Source organism: Coturnix japonica, chromosome 7 (assembly GCF_054131305.1).
Source record: "Coturnix japonica strain WE chromosome 7, WE-NBRP24, whole genome shotgun sequence".
Lineage (NCBI taxonomy): Eukaryota > Metazoa > Chordata > Aves > Galliformes > Phasianidae > Coturnix > Coturnix japonica.
The window spans coordinates 21,453,044-21,476,836 of record NC_140669.1 but is presented as its reverse complement, the minus strand read 5'-3'; the positions used below and the strand labels follow the sequence as shown (position 1 = coordinate 21,476,836).

The 23,793-nt window shown below is 37.6% G+C and overlaps 1 protein-coding gene across 10 annotated transcripts in view; it reads right to left on the bottom strand.

Annotated features, from left to right (window-relative positions):
• Positions 1-23,793, bottom strand: part of NBEAL1 (neurobeachin like 1) — a 72,096-nt gene that overhangs the window by 46,663 nt on the left and 1,640 nt on the right. For all 10 annotated transcript variants that reach the window (XR_001556460.2, XM_015868267.2, XM_015868266.2 and 7 more), the window contains exons 3-10: positions 9,778-9,869; positions 7,697-7,858; positions 6,068-6,149; positions 5,753-5,880; positions 3,798-3,880; positions 2,387-2,472; positions 1,317-1,623; positions 242-348 (exon numbers count right to left, since the gene is read on the bottom strand). Coding sequence is in view for 9 of the 10 variants with exons in the window: in XM_015868267.2 (XP_015723753.2) it covers positions 242-348; positions 1,317-1,623; positions 2,387-2,472; positions 3,798-3,880; positions 5,753-5,880; positions 6,068-6,149; positions 7,697-7,858; positions 9,778-9,869 (1,047 nt within the window). In the remaining variant the exon portion in view is untranslated. The remainder of the gene's footprint in view (positions 1-241; positions 349-1,316; positions 1,624-2,386; positions 2,473-3,797; positions 3,881-5,752; positions 5,881-6,067; positions 6,150-7,696; positions 7,859-9,777; positions 9,870-23,793) is intronic.

Below are 23,793 nucleotides of genomic sequence, written 5' to 3'. Positions count from 1 at the left end.
ACAAGAATAAGTAAACATCTCAGTGCTTGATAACCAAAGAAGAAATTAGGAAATAAGTTTCTTACAGAGTACAAGGTCAGTACAAAAATAGGCACAGACACTAATGGAAAGGTGAAATACAGTATTTTCAGGAAAAGATTGGAGAGAACAAACAAAAACACCCAAACCACCAATGCTATAGATCCTATGGGAAAAGAGAACAAAAGTTTTGTTATTCAAGTGAAGATAAGGGAAAATTTACCTTGCAGTTCTGCAACAGTCGAATGAGATGCTCGAAGCAGTTACTGTTAAGGAAAATTGCCTGTAGAACAGGCCTGTCCGTGCAGTCTAACATGGCCGTGATTGTATCTACAAAATTAAGATGGAACTGACATTAAAAGCAAAAAAATTGCCAAATCCATTACGCTTTTTATTTTTCCCATATTATACCTGAAAGAAGATTGGAAAAGGTGCATAATAAACACAGCAATATAAAAATACATATTTACTTTAAAACATACATCATGAGAATTCTGAGGTATTTTAAACACAGTACTAGACCCAAAACTTGGTTTTGTCACTGTAAAAATTGTCAGATAACCCACTACATAACAAGAAAACTCAGCTACACAACACCTTCGATACCTTTGAGATCCTGCTTGAAGTCCTTGTAAATACTGAGTATCTAAACTGTGTGCCTTATATTCAAAGCACACAAACACCGGTTTCCTTATAAAAACATTTCTCTGCATTATACAGATGCCTCTCACTGTAAGTGATCATCACCTCAGTGCTATTCCCGTTTCCTTGGAAGTCCAGGGGAAGGAAACACCAGCATTTATATTCGCCATTCCAAACAAAGTAAAAAAAAAGAAAGTTCACAACTCCTAAATGTTTGTCTAATGACTCAGTTCCAACACTTTAAGGACCATCATCTTTGCCAGTGTTTGCAGTAATTCAATCTGAAAAGCAAACTACCTCAAAACAGCCATCACTGATACTTTATCAGAAATCTTCCTTACTCTGCAGTTATTAAGGTGTTAATTACTGTCACTGTTGCATAACAATTTCCTTTTTCTTTTAATGGAGGCTGGCAGTCCATGCACCTCGATAATCTGGTTAAACATGAATACCACTCTGGTTAAATATGAATATAAAATAGAATATACATCATATGAATATATACCACGTTAATGGTAAGAAATATTTTAAGTTCATTCATTGTATAACGAAGTGAACATTTATTCATACAGCTTTCAGTTATATTAACAATTCAACGATGGCTTTTGAGCTATTAACAAGAGACATTTAAAGGAACTGCACAGTTGAGTACTCACTCAGCATTTGGATCTGTAGTGCTATGAACCTGCTCTCCCACTGTCTGCATCGTCTTGGTTTAGGCAAAGCTGAATGGTCTGAATTAAGCAACTTGAAATAGTTCTCCAGTATTGTACTGGTCTCCACCTGACGTTGGTCAGAACTGCTGTTAAGGAGGATATGGACAACTTCTGTCAGGCACTTCAGAGTAAGCTCTGCCTTTCTGCTCACTTCCTCAGGGCTCCCATCATCCCAGTTATCGCAGTCTGCTAAAACACGCATCAAGACTTCCATGGTAGCAGGAGACACTGCTTGAAGAGCGTTCCTCTGGAACACATGGGTGAAAAGGATTAAGGGAAATAAATGCAGGAATAAAAGCATAACTCTCTGACAGAATAGCTGATTTGAAGATACCTGAATCACACAACATTCACTAGTGCTTCCATTTATATAGTGTAATTGTTAAACATCCTACTCAGATTATATTACTGGCTACAAACAAAATGCAGCCCACTTTGTCCACTTAATTAGGCTTTCTTATTCACAGAGAATACTTATAGGATAAATGAAAGGTCACTTAAATTGACATTATAATATTCTTGTCAAGTACATTTGATAACATATTAACTCTAAATAAACCTTAATTTGAAATTTCATTTTAGGTCTCCACTTTCATAGACTCAATTTTTTTTCAGATATTTTCTTCATGTTATTTCAAAGGTTTTAAGGACCTTCCAAACTTTGAAGCCCTTGTGTCTCCTACTGAAACACACTGGGAAGTAAGCTAGATGCATGTCATGTAATCATATTAAATCTATAACTTTGCTGGGGGGAGCAGACTAGTTACTCATTTGTCTATGTATTGGAAGACAGTATACTAAGTTCATAAGAATGTGTAAATAGCAGCCTTCAACTGCCCTTTGAAAACAGAACCTAGCTTATACTACTGCACAGAAGAGCTTCAAACTTCACAAGAGAATTAACTAATACATAGCAAGTAAATTCTCTTTGGTTATGGGGTATTTATATGCCCTGAATAATGATGTTGTTGGAGACTTCAGCAGCTGGGAAGAGTTTAGAACATCCTTACCTGACCACCAGCTACAATAGCTCCAAAGAGATGTAACAGGCAACATTTCAGGCTTTCCTTGAGATGTTCGCTTTCTTGGAAACATTCTGATTGGAGTAAATAAAAATCAGTAGGATTCCTTATTTTATAATATAAATTATACCAGCTTTTTTTCCTTCCCTCAAACAGTAAAAAAAAAGCAGGAAATGTAAATAAATTTTAAAAAGGTTCCTTGCTGCTTATCATGCAAGTTTAATATAAAATTTCAACTGTATAATCTCCACTCCCTTTTATGTAAGTCACACACATTAATGCATCCATTTCAGAGTTATCAAAGCAACATGACAACATCGCATTTATCAGTAAGACTGACAGACCTAAAGAGGTACAGCAAACGTACTGTGGAATAAATGGGATTAATTTTCATTAGACTGTTCAGGACATGCTAACACATACACAGCAGGTATGAGAAATGTTAGAAAACTTCTGGCACAGAGACAAATGCCGTACACAGAGCAGGTGCCTTAGAAAAGCAGAGCTTGCTCCCTATGAGCTGAACTTCCTAGGGAAGCCTGTACAGGTCTATAATCTTTCTAACAATAAAAGACATCTTCAAAGATATCTCACAGCATATCTGATATATGGAACTTTTTCTTCGGAACAGATACAGCCTGGATATTGTTGCTACAGCATTATCACTAGAATCAAAGCAGCTACAACTGAAACCACAAAGGAAAATTTTCTTTTTGAATTAACCACTGGAATTCCATTCCAATATAAGATAAAACCACTAAAGACTGAGATTTTGAACACTAGAAATTGAAAATGGAAAAATTCTGCATTAATTAAAATAATGCAACCTTTCAGACAATTACCACTTTCTGGTAAGAAATATTTCTGACCATATAATGAAAGTATAAGCTTGTTTCAAAAGAAAATAGCACAACTATTGTTAAAATCTGGTCTACAAAGTAAACAAAACCTACTATTTCTCTGACTTAGAGCTTCTGATTCTTTTGTGGAACAAAATCAATAGAGCGATACCTAGCTGACTGGAAAAATAATGAGGCAGTGTAGACAAAAGTCTTTAGTACTACTGTGGCAGGTATGTCCACATGCTCAGCAATTTCTTGTAATGTAATCAGCAGCTGATTACCTGCCAGCTAATTAACACACTTGTAGGTTTGTCTCAGCACAAAATAGGGCATTCAGGAGAAAACAGCAGCCAGGCTTTCACAGACAAGTAAGGTTGGCAAGACGGTGACACTCAGAGCAGAAAGCAAGCAAACAAATTTACTCCTTACATGCAGCCTCAGAAAGCAATAAGATGCTCTTGGATTTATCACACATTCTTCGGGGAATGAAATTTAGAATTGCCAACTTCACTCCTCCAAATATGATCATTTTCAAACATGCTGTTGACAATACTTACGATAAAAGAAAGGGACAAATTCAACAGTGAGGGATGCCGGTTTATACTTCTGTCTGCTCTTTTCAACTGTACTAAGGATTCGTCTGAAATTACATTAAAAAAAAAAGACATGACACCTTTGTTTCTGACTTACTACTTCATGATTTCACAATAGAGAACCCTGCCTAAAAAAGAAGTTACGCCTACAAGATTAAAAAATATCAAGTGAAGTATTTCACCTTAAATAAATTACAGATAATCATGACTTTACTGTTTCACTCCTAGAAATGCCTTAATAGTAAACTACACGGTTTGGTCAAAATAAAATGAACCAGAACACCACCAGCTACCTGGTATTTAGTCCTTCCCCATTGCAAGTAAGCCGTCTATTAAAGTACTTAACCATGCAATCTGAAATGGGCCCAAAACATTGAGTCCATTATGGGAGGTAGGGGGAACAAATCAAAGGGAAGTAGTTCTGATGATAGACTTAAAGACTTCTTAACAAAGATTTAATATATTTACAATGTGATCTTCAAAAATATCTTTTCAGCCAATTCAACCACACTTATCTCCCTCATTTCCTCAGGCTTCCTTGTTCTACCAGTTTAGAAAACTGGGGAAGTATTCAAAAGCAGGAAAGCAATGGAAAAAAACTTCACATTTATCAGTTACAACCGAACACCTCCTGATACATTCACTTTCTTTTTTTCCAGCCTTCAGACTGTCAGAAAATACCCTTAAGGTTTTTAAAAGTATTTAAATCATACCAGTTTCAGAAAATATAACAGCCTCCTACAATGCAATTATATTGATTCATCAAGAAATTCTGTAGCTCCTCTGATTGCAGATTCTGTATTTTTGAGTATTTAAGTTCTACCTAAGATGCAATGAGATACGCCGGTATTACGAATGCTATATCTAAAAACAGGTTAGCAGTACTTTTGTCAGGCCATATGCAATAACTGATATCAATCTGTGCTATGTTCTGGAACAGGGGAATTACACTGCACAAAAACACTAAGTTGTGATCCTTACATGATCCTTAAAGCTTTGTGCACAGCACAGCTGTTACGGAAACAGAAGCTAGTACTATCAATGACAGCTCCATAAAACCTGCAACCCATGCAGTGCTTTGGCATACTACAGATTGCCAGCTACAAAGACACTCCAGCAAACAAGGTACCACCACAACTTATATGATTTCCACTCTGTATGCGTGGAGTCAGAAGAGTGACTGGATGCACAAATGCAGCACAGTTCTACAGAATGTAAGCTGTAGGATGGACTCTTAGCTTTAAAAGACTAGTTATTTGCATGCACAGATCCAATATTCGGCGCACATCAAAATGGTCCTGATGAAAGTAAAAGTAAGAAAAAGTAAGAAAGAGCAGTTCTAACTGATAATGGCAAGGAGCAAACAACTTCAGCCCTCACACTCACAGGAGGAAAACTATCCTGTGCAAGACTGTGTATGTTTACCATTACTGCAGTGAATTTGGGGCTAGTAAGGGAACACTATACATGAAAGATCTCACAGGAATTTTTAAGATGTCTCTGAAGAGCAAGTTATAACAAAAGGAACCACGAGCAGCTTCAGAAAACAGCTTATGCCTAGAATGACAGAAATTAAGCTTCTCAAAGCCAGTTTCCTAGCACATACTAGTACTGGCAACTCCAGCCACATTGGATTTCAGTGTTGAATGTCCACTTCATGAGGTTTTTTTCCCCTACCAAAAATAGCGTATTTATTAACTCTTTAAAATACAGCATCTTTGAAAAGCAACGACCATACTTTATCAAATCTGGTGCATATAAAAACCAACTCTAACACCTGTAAAACCCATCAGTAGAATATCCAAGTAATTACATTTTATTCTAGTTTTACACCAGTAGTTGTCAGCAACCTTAAGTATCATTTATCTACAGTCATTAAAGTTCACACACCTTGTGATCATATCCTGGTCTGCACTTACCCTGCAATTCTCTGCCTCCAGTTGCGATATGGATCATAGAGACTCTCACAAAAAGCCAGTGCATGTCTCACAAATTCTTCTATTGGTGTCTGATCTGCCATTTCTTTCTCTTTAGTTTTGCTTTTTAACTGGAAAAAGAAACAAACACAGTAGTAACAGTGATCAGAAGATTTCTGGAAGTTAAAACTTTGTCTTGATCCCCCTCCATAAGCGTTACCCCACAAACACTTTTTTACTTTGATAGAGATCACAATAAGCAAGAGCTGGAGGTCCTCTATGGGAAAAATAACAGATTACGATGATTAAAACACATACCTGTTGAATGTATAATGTAGTCATCGTGATGACATGATTAATGTATGAACACATCCCAATCTCTTCCACATTAGCCAAGTTCCTATGAAAACAACAGAAAAAAATCCAAATGTACAAAGTGTACTATCTGAGGCTACTTCAAACAATGTCTGTTTTAGTATTCACTCTATAATCACAGTAAAGTGTATAAGCATTTCAGAAACACTCCTCAAAGGAATGTATGTACTCAAATGTTTATTTCTGTCACAATAACATAGTACACAAGTTTTCTTTTAACAGGAAGGAGTCATCCTGCTGTAGGTCAACTCTATCAGGAATTCGGGGTTTCAGAAATTAAATAGATTCCCAGGGCACTCTAAATAGAGAGGTCAGAAATGGCATGCAATAACAGAGGCAATAACTTAATTTTCTCCCACACTACTAGAGCACTACAAGGATGCTGATACTGTAGCTGCCTATACTCTCCAATGCTTTAATATATACATAACTTATCCGATCTGGGTACTTTGAATTCTCCAAGGAAGAAACATCAAAACTTTTAGAACACTGAACTAATCAGCAGTGACAAAGAAGCTTGCATGCTATTTTTCAGTTTGAGGAAATCACAAAGATCAGATATTAATATGATAAGAACTGTTTAGCAACTGAGAAAGGTAACAGTTGGTAATTCATCATATAACTGCCACCTACCATCTATTCAGCTTTATTTAATGTTCTGGTACACTTACATACTACACTGCAGCTTTGTACTGTTGTAGGGATAAGGAAAGGAGAAAAAAAAAAAAGCTTCTTAAATACTTCTCCGAAGGAGAATCCCTACCATATATTTTATCCCCTTATTTGTTCAGTGAAGTTTATAATAAAAGAATGAAGAAACAGGGAGAAATAGATCCCTAAAAACAGTTTATTTACCTGCTTGGACAGTATTACAAAATTAAGAGCAAGTTTCAGGGGTCAGTTGCATTAATAGAATAAGTCAGATCCCTAAGCTATTTATGGAACTATAAGCATGTTAAGAATGTGAAACAGTTCTTCCTGGATAATTCAAGTTCTTTAATATCTAGAGCTCCCTAGAGTGTGACTTCTCTTTTAAAAGTATTTCTCATACACTAATTCTTATAACTTAGACACTACGCCTTGAATTCAAATAGATATTTCTTGTATAATTACAGAAAAAATTGCATCTTTGCTCCTTCTATTCCATTTTTCATGGAAAAGATGATTGTATGGCTCTCTACATTCCCTTTTCCTTTACTTGGAAGATTGTGAAAAGTGGCTTTTCACTGATTCTACTGGAAAGCATCTAATAACATTGCACAAATGTTACTAGATGCATGAATGTGAGGAAGTACTTCTTTACAGTGAGGGTGACGGAACACTGGAACAGGCTGCCCAGGGAGGTGGTGGAGTCTCCTTCTCTGGAGATATTCAAGACCCGCCTGGACGCCTACCTGTGCGACATGGTGTAGGGAGCCTGCTTTGGCAGGGGGGTTGGACTCGATGATGTCTAGAGGTCCCTTCCAACCCCTACAATTCTGTGATTCTGTAAATGATTAGAAGCTAATGCCTGCATTAATGATTTTTTAAAGAAAACAGCAGCCTTGTTGAAGTAGCAAGCAGAACAAATACCTGCAAAGGATGATAAAGAATTTCACAAGCAAAAGTGACAAAGCCTGCTGCTGCTCTTCTAATCCATCTGACATTTTCTGGACACACTGAAGCAGCTGGAGCCTCAGAATCTGAAGAATATTGTCAGGTAGCAGTGATATTCCTGGAGGGATGTCATCCACCCTAAAGAGAAAGACCATACACACAACTCAACCACCAAAGTGACAAGTTATTAATCTATTTCAGTGTGCTCTAGTAGTGTTCCAATATACCTGTTTAAGAAAGGTTACTGAAATGCAGTAACTGATTTCTCACAAGCACTTCCTAGTGAGCTACAAGGAAATGCCTGCTGGCAATAAGCACCTTTCTTCTCCCCAACAACAACAACTTAGGAACAGAGGTAGTGTAGCAAAGGAAAGCAACTTGAGATCATTGGCATAGATATCAGTGGGTAAACTTAATTTCTTTCTAGACATCTGAGTCCACGGGGTCCCTCTGGCCTCAAGAGAAGAGGCACTGGGAAACAGGTGGCTCTACTCTGACCTACATACTTCTCTTTTGCAGGCTCAGTAATATCTGCTCCATAGTGTTGATGTTTGCAATAGAAATTGACAAATATCAGAAGGATGCCACTTTGGACACGCCTGATTATCCCTCAAATGCCAACAAGGGCAGAAACAACATTTCTATGTTATTTTGATATATTTTCTCTACATCTGTTACACAAATGAGTCTAAATCTGTGCAGGCCTACTCTTCCAGACCAGATCACTAATCCTGTCATTAACCTCACAAAAATACAGGATTTTTATGCTCACAAACCCATTATTTAATGTAATGATGATGCTGCTATTGTTCAGCACAGCTAAGCTTCATGTTTATATTTAATCCTTTACTATGTTCTGTAAAAAGAAAATAAAAAAACAACAAAAATCAGCCCACAGACACACAAAACAACGGGTTACAAACTTTTCCATTGCTTTTTCTTTCCTGAACTAAACACCGTAAGATGCATTTTGATATCTTACTATAAAGCAAACACCTTCTGAAAAAAGAATTAACTGGCAGAGGTTTTTGTTGTTTTTTTTTAAGATATTTCACATTAGTAACAGCGCTATAAACACTGAATTAATATAATCACTAAGAAGAAAATACATATAGATGAGATGCCCTGCTTTTATCCACTGAGATCCAGTTGCAGCATTCTTTGTTTCCTTGTAACAGTGGAGGCTATCGCTTACACTTCAAACAGGATCTGATCCAAAGCCCATTAGACAATTCCCATTGATTTCAAAAGGGCTTGGACAGGAGCCATTATGCAGAGAGCTATTCTTTCTATACACTGGCAGTGGTAGCAGCTCTAACTCTGACACTGGCTCTTAGGACTTCTGAATCTTGTAACATTTGTTTTTTCTTAAAGCCCTTAGATCAAACAAGGAAGTATTAAAAAGAAAAAAAAGAAAAGATAAAGAGCTAAGTTTCTATTCTCCATTTGCAAAGTTAGCTTTAGTGCACAGAAAGCGAATTCAAAAGACTAAATACAGAAATGTGAAATTAGATTTTAATACCCATCTCATGATTATATTCCCATATTTGCAGTCAGCAACATTAGTGAGTCATACTCTTCTTCCTGAACTCTGAAGTTTATCATTTGTGCCTTTTACAGTTTCCAGCTAAAGTATTTAAAACTTTGAGCATTTCATCTCTTTCTTTCTCTTACAGCAATCCACAGAATAAAATTACAAAACATGACCTACATCTTACCTCTGTTCAGTCACTACTGCTACAGAAACCAAGCACTAATACTATTATTCCACCTGCAACATTTAATAAATATTTGTTCCAACAATTCACAAGAAATGATTACACTTCTATAAGGAAAAACAAGGGAATATTGATTCCATCACTGATACAATGCAAATACCAGTATTTGCCTAAGTTTCATCATTCCCAACGCATTTTGACCTTCAGAAGAACAGGAGTGCCACTCAACAATAAAACGCTTTCTTTTGTTTAAAAGCAGTACTGATATTGAAAGAAACTGGGCTCTCGTCCAGGTCTGGTTCAGATATCAAAGGTGAACAGGTCTGTAATTCTACATACCTAGTTGGCAGCTTCTCAAAGTCCACATCCAAAAACTGTTCATAGCTGGATACAAAACTATCCAACCAGAGCTTCAGGTAATCTGGATCTTTCTGGAAAAAAAAGGAAAGAAGGGTAAGAGAATGTTAAGAAATATAGTGCCTGAGGTCAATAGTCAGCAAGTCTGGAGCACTAACTTGAACAGAAAGCTTTTTCCTTAACATATTTCATCTGAGAGAAAGGAATGAATAGACTAGTTTTTAGAACAAAGATTTTACGAAGCTCTATTCTTTGAATTTCTTAGACATATTGTGTTGATGTGATAATCTTACTCTGTATCTATTCATTAGTTGCTGTGTTTCCATTTACCGGTATTGAGGCCAATTGAAGTGTTCTAACTTACAAACCTCCCCTCCCACCCCAGTTCCAATAACCTTTATTTACTCTCCAGAGTAAGTATGTAACTCTAAAAATTTTATTCTTGTTAGCGTGGAATTTAGTACATATCATTCTTTATGGCTTTATGGACTTATTAAGCATGGAAATCCCCTTCTCATTTTAGACCATTTTCCCTGCTCCCAAGACCCCTTCAACACAAACAAGTATCAGAAACACAGAATTTACTTTGCTATCATTATTAATTATATATAAACCACATTCAGATACTGTGACAACATAAAGGCATTGCAGTCTACAAGCCTAAAGTACACCCATCCTCAGGTTTACAATGCACCAAACCTACTTAGATATATACCCATTAACAGCACTCAAGATGAAATCATAACATACAGAATTAAGAAAGCTGTTGAGATAAAGAATAATTTTAAGTTTTTTAACTTTTGGCTTAAGCTACGGAGGCCAACAGATCATCTCAAGCAGGCGGGTACAGAATGCACATTTATCAGGTTCAGAGATAAAACACACTGAAAAAAAGAAAATAAAACCAAAAGATGGGCAAGAACTACTGCTCACTAACACCCAAACTGAACAGGGTAGAAGTACCAGAATATACTGTCCTCAGGCACTGTTGGCTCTGCCAACAAATAGGGATTACTTTGTATCCGTACTGTTCAGTGTGCTGAACAACACTATGGCTTTTTAAGAATGTTCGTGTATTTATAGCTGTAACTTTCCTGTAATTCACACAGGTTATTTTAGCCTCACACTTGCTATTTCACAGGCTTGTAAGGAGAATTTAAAATAAGATGCTATTCTGGCAACTACAACATAGCTCAGGCTAGAGAAGACAAGGCAATAGCAACCACGACAGAGTAACAAACAGAAACGTGGCCATAATCACATACATGCACTTTGTTTAGTTAATAGCTATGGCAATACCCACACATGAGGGGAAAAAAAAAAAAAAAAAAAAAAAAGGATCTATTTGACTTTTTCTCCTGTTGAAGGATCTACTTTGATATTCTTGGCACAAACAAGTTCTCCTTGAAATAGAACATGAATCACTAAAAGGATTCAATAAGTATACCAAAATTCAAGTAGTGTTGACAGAGCTGAGACATCTTTAGCTGTTGATAGTAAACTGTTGTAAGAAACTCAGTTTTTCTTGATCATGTACCACTAAGGAAGCTGACTGAGAATTGCTTTAGGAAGTGTTCTGGATGAAAGAAGGAAAGACAGAAGAAAATATTAAATGCCTGCCTGCTGCTTTGTAATGACAGCTAGAGCCTAAATCTGCTTGAAGCTTAAATTTAATCACCCTATCTTTAAACAATAATGCCTTTGCAAAGCCATCAGCGAAGACAAGTTGCAGAATAGAAAACTGGCTAACAAAATATGGAAGAAATAAAGTAAATACATAGATGGCAAAAAAAAAAACAAACCAGGACACAGATGTTAAAAAGTCAAAAGTTTTTACTGAGTTGTAGCTCATATACAGCTCAATTCACATTGCCACTGTAACTCCTCTGTGTGAGGTCAACATTACAGTTATCCTTTGCTTTCTAAATATACAGCCACAACTGACAAGAAGCAAGAGCAGCAATATTGTCTGACCATTACCTGGAGCAGACTCTTTAACTCTGCTCCCTTCTACATCAAACCCCAGACTGGCAGTTGGCAATACATTATAAAGCATCAGCTTTGATAACAAAATACAAGGTAACACTATTGGTATGCACTAGTAGAAAAGAGTAGACACTACAGCAGACTCATTTGAGTTTGAAATCTAGGTATTCCCACCAAAGCAATAGCACTAATTCAACATCACTTGGAGGGAAAAGAGAAAGAAGCAAAAAAGGTCATTTAGCAACTGAGTCTACATAAGAAGCACTAAGAAATACATCTTTATTTTAAACCATATAAACATACAACCATCCCAGAAACGAACAAAAATAAAGACTTTAGAGCCAGGAGTAAGTAATCATCCCAGGAAAAAGGTGACGCAATATACAGCTGTATCTTTGCTTGGAGCAAGACAAAACCTTCTACAGATGCACTAGAAACAAAAGTTAAAAACAGCTTGCAAACTTTGAATCTGGCCCAGGTTTCTCTCCACCATAAGCAGTAACCAGTTGCCATAGCACGCAGCAGTCACATGCTGAAAGCCACAAGAAATCCCAGCTTTACTGCAGCACTTTTAAGAAAGCAAACTTTGAATGTAAGTAAACGTTACCCATGACAAGGCAGACAAAAGCAATGCCTTCCTCTTACACAGCTAAATAAACACATTTCTGAAGATCAGCCTGCTGGATTCAAAGCCATCTCAAATTTTCCCATGTCGAAGCATGACAGATTAAGAAAAAGGTTTTACATTGCTTTGGTATTTTAATTTTATAAGAAAACCAGATACTATAAAGGGCACCAGCTACTTCCTGTACACTATGTAAACCAGCATCTCCATTCCTGAACTGAGCTTTGTTTCAAATTCAGCTGCTGCCCCTTATTCTGACGTCTGAGTTTGGTGGATTTCTTCCCATTTCCTTTTTCAACTACTTTCTCTTTTCTCGTTAAAGATGTGGTAAACCAAATTAACAGTAGAATACAAACTGCCCCAATTGCTTAATGCCAGACCAACGTTCTGAGCCAGTAAACTCTGCAGTCTCAAAAATATGCATTACCACACAGCACAGGCTGGGAATATTTCAGATCCAAGAGCAACCAATCACTGAACAGCAGCCTCAAACAATTCCCTATAAATTGTTGACTATCTCATTTTCTCTGCAGTAAAAGAAGTGGAATTTTTTCAGGCCTTAACAAAGCATTGGAAAGACACAAAAGCTTTATTATCAGCAAAAGCAGCAAAGCCTGTGGAATATACATTGATGCTATATATATATTGATGCTTTCAGATCATCAATAGCTGTAGGCTGTATGTCAGACAACAGCTCCAAATTATTTATAGTGGTGCTGTTGAGAACTTAGCACGCTTTTAAGGCACAGCTTACAAATGAACATTCTGATAATACACCACAAGGACACACTGCAATCAACAATGTGAGTTTAGCAGACTTTCCCAGCCTCATCTCTCCATACGCACCTGCTGATGTGCCCTGGGAAACCAGCAAGGAAGACAGAAGGAAGTTTTTCATTTGTGTAACAGAAGTAAACGTAGAAGAAAAGACATAAGTGGTAACAAAACATCTTCCACTAGTTAGAACTCCACAGTCAGTAGAAATAAAGGAAAATGTTGATTCTAGAAGTTGTACAGCTTATTAAGGCATAACTCTAAGCGCTCCTTGTACTTCCAGAAGCTTGTCTACCTTTTGTGCAAGACAGATCCGTGCATCTTATTTGAATAATAATTCATGTATAGAAAATACACGTTTGAAAATTCTGGAATATGTTTCATCAAGGCTCAAAATCCCCAGAAGCAAAACTCCAACTTCAGTTGGCCATCTGCCCTCAAGGCAACAAGCTGACACAACCCCAGCTTTAACAAGGCAGTCATCATGGCTCTTCTAAATGAAACACTGCCAGATGAGAGCTCTGCTATGGTGTATACCAACAGGTACAAAAATAAAAACCACTCAAACACCCAGCAGCGTTTGTTGTGGTTTTCCATTCGACCATCACAGTGCTTGAACAAAAGGTTGCTAAATAACATCAGTTGATCTTCACACTGGATTACACTGTGTAAAACAACAACACTGCAGCTAAACAGCACCAATCAGCAAGTTTCCCATGCAGTCCAACATTTCAACTGTTTCAGTGTACTAAAACTCCAGCAAGCCATCCTCTGCTTAGGTGTAACTGGGAAACACACCTCTAATGCTAATGCCAGCTTCAGTGCTCACAAACAGCATCACTTAATGGAGACATATTTGTCCAAGGGCGCATACAGCACACTGAGGCAATAAAAACCAATGAAACTAAGTACAGTCAACACTGACTTGGGACTGGCTTTTTTCTTTAATACACTAAGTTGCCCACAAAGGGCAACAGCATCGTCTGCTCTTTATGAAGCCTTATTAAGTGAACAACAAAGAAAGCTTCTAATTCAGACATTTCTTCAATAATGAGTTTGTCTGGGCAAGAAGGTCAACAGGAAATGGAACTTTTTACATGAGTGAAAATATTTTTAAACTCATAATACTCTGTCTAATTCTTATATCTGACTCTAAGTTAAATGAACGCAAGTTCTGCATAAAAATGCACCAAAGCCCTCCCCCTATAAATCTCCAGACCTGTGAAGTACAATGTTCTACCAGGGCTTCAAGCAAAACAAGGAAAGGAGAAGGGCAAAGATCACAGGGATCCAATGGGAAGCTGAAGCTGCTGAACTGTACCAGGTGCACCAGAGTTGCCAGCAGGGCTGCACCCCATGGGCGCAGCCCCACCAGGGCCATACAGGGCTGGAGCCCCTCAGCACAGCACAACCAGGCCAGGTGGAGCAGTTGGGCAGCCTTCTGAATGATAAATCACTAGGGCATTAGCAGGTTTATGGGTACCTTTTCCTCTTTGTATTTCTAAACATAACACAAAGAATTTCAGCATAAGATCTTCCAGCAGTATGTGTGTCAGAGCACTGATGCTTTTTGTGAACCTTTCAAGTCAGTAAAATCCCAAGCAAAACCTGAAAGAATCAATGGTACAGTTAGAATTAATCAGAGACATCATGGTCAACTGTTCTACACAGGCTAAATTGCCTTGAGAAGTGACATCAATTTTAATTATCAAAATAAATCACTTTGGGGCACAACTTATTTTAACCATAATATTTATTTTTGAAGCAGCTGTTCAACTGAAAGCTGACAGAAGGCTCTTTGCTAACCACTAGGAACCTCTTTCCTCCACACACACCTAAGCACACAGATACTGGTTCAATTTCTGGAGCTGAAAAGAAGAAGATGGGCAGATGCTTTCCAACCAGGAGCTGAAGCGATCCATGATACAAACAAGTTTGGGACAAGTTCAAAACTTCTGTTTGCCATGGAGGTTTTTACAAAAATACACCTATAAACATAACTTATGATAGAATTTAGCTCACAAAAACTGGAAGTGAATGTTGAATGCTCTTTCTTGTTTCAAGAATATAAAAACAATTAGAAACTATAAAACCTTAAGAGGAAAAAAAAATATATAACAGAGTTAGTATTCCATTTCCTTTCCACTACAGCGCTCAAAAAAAGAAAAAAGAAAAGCAAACCAAGATTCCTAACTAGAACAGAAATAAATCTTTGTTTATTTACGTAGTTACCAATTAAAGCTGCATTGGAGCTGTAGCTCAGAGGCAGCACCAGAGCAAGCCCCACACCCACCCACCATGCAGCATGGGCTGCCCACAGGCCACAGCTCCACACCATGACATGGAACCAGCTATTAACATTCCCTTCGCCATCAAAGCTGACACAACAAACCAGCAGCAATAACAGCTGGAAGCGGTATTCTAAAGTTCAGGGAATAAGAATAAAGAGCATTCTGAATTATTCAAAGGTAACTAAACTAAACCTCACCGTGTCAAAATTCAGCTGTGCCAGGATAAGCCCTGATTTCACACAAATTCCACTTGATAAAGGTTTAGGGCTTAATGCCCAGTAGCTTTGAAATTCCAAAGGCCCATCATTGATTTAAATAAGAACAGGACTAAGCTGTAGAAAGAGCACAAAGCCGGTTTCTGCCCCATCAAGTTTCTGATTTTCAGCGCCATGTAAGAGACAAGGACAGAATGCAGACAGACCTAAGGGAAGCAGGATGGTGCCAAGACAGACAAAGTATCAACCCACTATTTCACTGTATCAATAGATAGATAATGTCAAGTCTTCCTGTCAAGATAAAGAAAAATGCTGAGGAGAACCTGTGTAGAACTTTGATACAAATAGAGACTCTTTAGTGTGTGTGTGTGTCACTTAAGGTGAGTTCTTATTTTTTTAGCCATGGATTTAACAGCTTTGGTCTTCTCAGCCTTATCAGCACTAAGACTAACCACACACTGAAGGTACAACCTCCCCCAAATTAGCTCTTCAAAAGCACCTTGCAACCATTTGACATCAACTGCACTTCAGGTGGCATCATTTTTAAATACTACCACAGGTCAATAATCCAGTCAGATTTCTGCAAGTAACATGCTCCTTCTCTACACCCTGCTTTTCCTTATGAACTTTGCTTATCCAATATTGTGAATGCTGCAGAGTCTTAAGGAGAAAAAACACTGAGTCATACCTGAGCCTGCATATTCATTGCCACTCTGGGGAAGTCTGAATTTCAGATTATACCAAAGATATGCATCCTTTTCATCTTGGTACTTTTACTCTTAAATTCCAAGTATGGCCCTGAACGCACGTGGACACCAGATTTAATTAGAACAACAGTTTAAAAGCACATATATACTAAGGAACTCCATAAATAAAATTGTTTCCTTGCTAGCTTCTCAGAACTTGCTCATCCATTTAACTTGCATTTCCCATATGGCATCAGTCACCAAGGAAACGGTTCTTTGTAGTCAGAAGTTCAGCAAAATCACAGGTAAAATGAACAGTTTTCTGTAATTAAAATCATTAGCCAAGCAAATACCAATAGAGCTGGTAAAGCAACTTACAAGCAGACTGCATCTACCATAACCAATTCCTACAAAACTTATGGGCATTGTATCACTGGAAATTCTGGGATGATGCCCATATATATATATTGTCAGTTTACAATTACAGTATTTACTTTACATGCTGCTTTAAGAATAAGAATTTCCCATAGCTTCCAAAATAATTTTTCCTCAGTTCCTGAACACTCCTTGCACAATTCAAGTGAAAATTCCTAGAAAACCATATGAAGGTACAATATTTTCCTGTAACGATTACTAAAATAATAACCCTGTAATCTTTTTAAAGGAGTTAAACTGCTTCTCCTTCATTTTGTTTCTCCTAAGTGTTTCTGGTACTACTGCTAAATTCTTATTTCTAGTGAGCACTACCTGTTCAAACCTTAACTTCCATATTTGTTCTTTAAACACACCAATGGCACACCCCTGGAGAGTTCTTATGCAGATTCTGGTTACTTGACAATAAAATGAGAACCTCATTTTCCTTACATTAATAAATAAAAGCAAATACATTCATTGCTTCCATTCAAAATTCAGCAATGCCCTCAATCAGATTATTGTAAGTGTTATAAGTATCAGAGAAAGTATCTACACACAACTGTTTTATCAGCACAAATCAAACTGCTAAAGTTTAGAGCTGCAGGTGCATGAAGGAGTTGTCTCATAGAGAGACACAGAACTTAAAACAGCCTTTATTACAAGAATAACCACGTTTGGTATTTGTTTATCAGTATTCCCTTCTCTGTCCCAATCTTCCTCTACTGCATCCTCCCATTTACTACAAGAACAACAGTAAATATTACATGATCAAATGACTTTTTTTAATAAAAAAAGTTTTTAATCTTTACTGTTGCAGTGGTCACGCTTTGATGCTTGTTTGCTTTCCCCCTCGCCTTCTTACATATGAGTCTTCCTCCAAGAAAAGCTCAGTAATTAAAGAAGCTCATTCTCTTTTATGGCATCTGTTTAGCCCTTATAAAGCCTGTAAATATTTTAACGGTATCTTATGAGAACATTTGGATTCTGGCATTAATCCACAGTGCCATTGAACAGACAGCTGGCAAGCCTTCCTGCTCACTCCATTGGCATATTAGAGCACAAACAGAGCACATTTGAGTTGATTCTGCAATATTCTTTAATCAGGACACGTGGAACTCCAGATCTGAACCAGATGAACATGTTAAGTGTGCCATAAGTCAGACACAACACAACAGCCCAGTGTTTGCTATATTTGCCGTTACAGCGCATGCCACAGAACCAGAAGCTTATGTTTCTTGTATTCTAATAAATCATTCCCTGTAAGAAACACTTGATGCTTTCATTACATTAAAAGCTTGCTCTGAAATATTTTCTACATTTGCTGATAATGAGGACTAAATAGTACTCATTAAATCTGTAAGGAAGCTACATATATTATTCTATAACATATTTGCTAAAAATACAGAACACAGAACCAAAATGATTTCCCTGTAGCTTGCAAAACGCTTGGTTGTCTTACATCTCTGCTCTGTTTTACGTGTCATCTCATCTCAGATGGAGGCCTATGCTATCGGTGGCAGAGTCCTTGTTCTGGTTTGAACAGCTGTCAGTACAACATTACCCTGGTCCATAATTAAGGATGATAACAGCTATTATAAGTAAGTGAAGAAATTAATGTCTTATATATACACATACACACAAGGCAGTTATTTATATGAAAAGTCCCGTACTTCAAAATAACCGCGTCAGTTCTCAGACTATGAGAAATTTCTTTAAATAGCAGACAGCAAAATCAGAATTGAAGACCAGCTGTTCCTTATCTATATCCATTCTTAGTTCAGCATCCCAAAGGCACAACAAGGACAGTGTCACCAAGCCACACCCACTAATGACTCATGACAAATTCTTCTGCCAGTTTTTTTGCCAGTACATACTTACAGAATGGCAGAGATATCTCCTACAGATTGTTTTAAATACACTTTACAACTGTGTAATAGATTCTCATTCACCAGTTTTGGCAATGGAACGAGTCCTGATAACAGTGACTTACAAAGAGCTGCTTTCAGTGCACGCTTAGTTTGATCAAGCATTAATTTGATCATAATCTGAATAATTCTTTATCTAACGAAGGTAGTATAAGCAGTTCAATATGAATTACTGACAAACCAGCCATTGCACAAGAAGGAAGACGAGTGCAAGCTGAAGTCAGGATGAGATCATGTTTGGGATGCAAAGGTCACTGTTTCACAGGGCTTACAGTTTAACACCAAAGATTACATAGTAGTAACTAAATGCTTCTCACCACAAGTAATCACAATTGTGCAGAAAAACATTTTTTGAAGTAAGAAGATTAGAACACCTCTTACAATGTGACATTTCACAATATTCAACAGACTGATAAATAATTCCGTAACGCTCCGCTGGAAGGTATGCATTTGCTCTTGTTTGCTGATAGTCACACGAAATCCAGCCTTACAATGCAGGTGGTGAAGGGATTTGATTGTACTATGACACACTGTCTGAGATGCAGTACTTTGTAAAACAGCAGCAAGAGGCTGCTGGACACCACACACAAAACAGAAATAATGAATGGCTCTCACGCTCTTCCCATGGCACAGCACACATTAATTTAAATGAACTGTTTAATGTTCGAATGAATGCATAATGCCAACAAGTTTAGCTCAAGCAAATTAAGTGTGTTTAGCTTTCAGCTTCCAGTATTCACACTGCAGTGGTCGTAAGATCTGAGACAGCACTACCAGCACACCACAGTTTGTAGCATTTGACTGTAGCAGCCCATTCCTGACTAACACAGAAATCATTGTTTCCCCCCAGAACCATTTACTTTATCATTCAAGTTTTCCAGTTCCATTAAGCAGCTTATAAAGAACCAGAACCTCATATACGATTCTTCCCAGAGGAAGAAAAAACTAATTCAAGTGACAGGATTTAAAATACTCTAAGACACTTTGAGGATAATGCACAGTCATAGTTCATGTTTTTGTCTGTATAGCTCTTTGGTCTAGGACTAAAATACTCTCCTATTAAAAAAAACCAAAAACACCAACCACACAACAAGTCTTCTTTCCATGCTATAGTAGTAGTTTTAAAAGGAAATTTATGGGTAGATATCCCTTACCAAAACAGAGAGAACTACAGCACAATCAGATTTGTTAAAAACAAACCAGCAGAACAGTGCAACACAAGTAAGTATGTTTCTTAAAAAGTCAGGCCTTAACATAGCAAGGGACGTGACTGTCTCAGTTATCTGTGCCAGTAAAGACCAGAATATTATTAGCTGTACAACTGCTAATACACAGAGAACCTACCAACTAACGCTGCTAGGACTGAAGGCTCTCAGGAAGCACAAGTCAGATAGAAGCTGGCTGTGGAACACCACTTTGCCTCAAGCTATTCTACCACATTTAAAAACACTGACAGAAGAGTGTCCTTTACAAACCTAAGCCTGGAAAGATGTTAAATTACATTTCAAGTTTACAAATCAAGCTGTTCTGGGCCATAAGTTACAAGCAGCAAGCTGCTTTTATAGGTGCCACTTGAAAGCGTAGGTTCGTTTTAAAGGCTCTTTTTAGACTGACAAATGTGTTTCATAGGTGACTTTCAGCATGTTCTTCTGAAAGTTTATCATTTGGCTTTTATCATCCCCTTTATCTCCCCCCCTTAGATTAAAAAAAATAAATGTTTACCTTGCTCTAATTGTACTCATGTCCTGTGAAATTCAGATTTCCCTTTGCCTTTGTAGAACATTCATGTTTTCTTATTCATAAATATTCAGGTAAAACTGAGCATATCAAGTTATACAATTTTTTTTTTTCATTTCCCTTTCAAGATACGACTTCCTGCTTCTCTTGAAATGTGTAAATTCAAGAAAAAATATGTGTATTAGCAGTGAAAAAATATTCTCATACAGAAAACTATTTGATCACATTCTGTGTAAATTAAAAACTCAGATGCTTTGAAATAAAGGCAAGTGATTTCTGAAATATCTACCAGAAGAACTGGAGAAGATGATACATATGTAGTTGAAATCTTACAGAAAAGATACAGATACAAGATAATTTGGATCTGCAGTAAAAGTTATTTCAGAGGGTAATAAGGCATGAATTAATTTTGTATACTGGTGCACAATTAACAGCTAAGATGAGATAAACTACAACTGTAATAGAGCTACAGCTATGTCGGTTTCTGAACACAAGGCAAGACTGGTAGAGCAGATCTAATGAAAGAGATTACTTCAGTCACATGAACATGAAAAGGTCACAGAAACACTCGGATGAAAGCACACCCTTTCTCAGACTACCTCAGTTCATCTGGTAGAGGCTTTCTCCTGCTGCAAACTTACTTTACTGAAACATTTTCAAATATCTAGTACATATTCACTTAAGTGAATTATGTTACTCTGAAGATTATAGTTAAGGCTTCACACTGCCAAGCAATAGACTAATGCTTGACACCACCTTCGTCTTTTCACCTGCTGCAGAAAATTTTCCCTAGTGAATTCCATAAGAAAAACCTGTGTTATCCATTCCATATGTATTTCAATTACTTTCAAATTATAAAGAATGCATTCCTACATTTAGATCAGAAGATGGCAGCTTACATTCATATTAGTGTTCAAGTGAATAACAGCAACATACATACAGATGAGCGAGCATTAGAGAAAAAAAACCCTATTTTAAACTGAAAATGACCCCAAAAGATCATGGCAGCAATCGGAGCTTTTAACATTGTTTTCTCTGCAGAAAGTTCGACATCATTAAAAAAAAATTAAAACAAAGAACAACTCAAGGCAGAAGAGCTGAGACAATGAACAATGCAATGCTTTCAGAGCGTTTCCAGTGACTCAGATCAAAACTTCACTGCATTTAGTGAGTTTGTACAGTGCTCCCAGACTGCACCAAAAGCATCATCAGACACATGTGGCTGTTATGGTAAGAGGCATGACCCCAAGGAAGCAAGATGATTACACAGCATCACCCATCACCTCAAAATTGTGACAAGCATGGCTGCTTTAACACACAGTGCTATACTTAGTTACTATCATCCAGGGCCCAACCTCCTGAAAAATGCAAAGACAGGCAACACAAGTTGCTATCAGCAATGCTGAGCATCGCACCGAAAACAAGTTAGATAAAGAAACAGTGAAATCCAAACAAGGCTGCAAAATCCAAAGCCACACATTTGAGATCAGTTAAGCAACAAATCCTCATTTACTCAACTGTAACCACGCAGTAGCTTTGGTAGTTTGGAGACATGTACCCCCCACCTTTCTTTCCCAGGAGGATGCCAGCCACAAAGTCATGAAAAGGCAACACATGGGATACGATGCTACGTTTCATTGGGCAGCCCAAGCATAAAGAGACTTTTCCCTAAGCCACGATAGTGTGTTACTGGTGATTATTGCTACATCTTCCCATTGTGCTAGATGCTATAAGGAGAGCCAACAGCAGCACAACCTAGATGCTTTCAATACTCAACTGAATAATTTATATTTAACCCTCACAATACTTCATACAATGAGATTCTGCAGTTGAGAGCAACTCCATCAAACTTAATCCAACAGGGAATACTGCACCCTAGATCCCTTTCATATGCAAAAAGGAAAGGATTTTAACCGAAAGACAAGTTAGAGGTTAAAAGAAAAAGCTTTGTGCCCAGTGTTTGTTGAAACACTATTGAGGTTTTTTGGGTTTTTTTGTGTTTTTTTTTAAACTCAAACTGCCCTCAAATTTCAGACAAGCTATTCTGCTAAAGCGTAAATATTTCTACTTAAGAAAAATTCCTTGTCAGTATATGAATACACTTAACATGCCCATAGTTGTAAGGTGGAACGATACAAAGATGGTAACAGATATTCAAAAGGTTATTTATAGGGAAAAACTCAATACGGATACCTTAGCTGGGAAATGCTGAGGCAATCTCCACTGGGGAGCAATCTCCAAGAGATGCTGCCTTAGTGGTGGTCAGCCCTTAAATGAGTTCTAGAGGAGGTGTAGTTAAGCTCCACCCCTTCCGGGAGCACAGCTAAATTACTCTCACCTGTGCTCCCACAGCTGACCCAACACTTGCCTCAGCTGATTAATCAGAGGTTCAGGCTGTGATTACCAATTTCCCATACAATAGTATATGGTTCTGGAAGAAAACATACCAAACTAAAACCAAAAGTCAAGTCACAGAGCTCACAAGGGCTGAGTACATCAAAATACATACATATTTTTAATGAGTCTAGATAGTCTCTTCATTCCCAACACAAGAGCTGTCCGTATGGCACTTGCATTCACATAAAGAAACTGAGCATCCCCCAAAGCACTCATTGTAACCAGCACTGCTTTATTTATTCCTGTTGGCATGCAGACAATATGGAGATGGAAAGCACACAATGAGAATAAAAGGTTCAAGCAAAGGAGAAAAAGGCACAAGAGAGATAGAAAGAATTTTATAAAGTATAAATTTCTAGAGAGGAAAGAGACAAAGACTGGCTGAGAAAAAAAAAACAACAAAAAACTCAGAGTTTGGCTCATCTCCCCAGCCCTGCATCTCCTAAAGCTGAAGAAAGCCTGGATTCTTGGGGTCTGTTCCAAGTATCTTTGTTCTTCTCACACTGATGAACTCACTGGAAAAACATCCATCTCCTCCAGTGCTGGTCTATTTCCCACTGCTATTGGCATTCCTACTTTAGTTTAAATGGCAAAGGCCTATGCAAATACATTTCAGTCCAACAGATAAGCCACGTGGGTAAGAAGTCATAACACGCTGCGATGCTTGCAATGGTTTTATTTTTAACTACATAATAGAGCATTAGGATTGCTAACACACGAAAATTAAGAAAAGCCACATCCCAGGCTGCCTCATGCAACCCTCACCCACTGCTTGTGTGCAAGCATTATTAAGACAGTATGCATTTAAGATCTCATACTGGTCTTGAAGCAGACCTTCTGTGGAAATGAACCCAGGAGAACAAGAGAACATTTACCCTTACTACCTGACTGGTTTGAAAAGTGAAAGAGCCTGTGATACATAAAAAGGGTGAGACTGCAAAGTAAAAA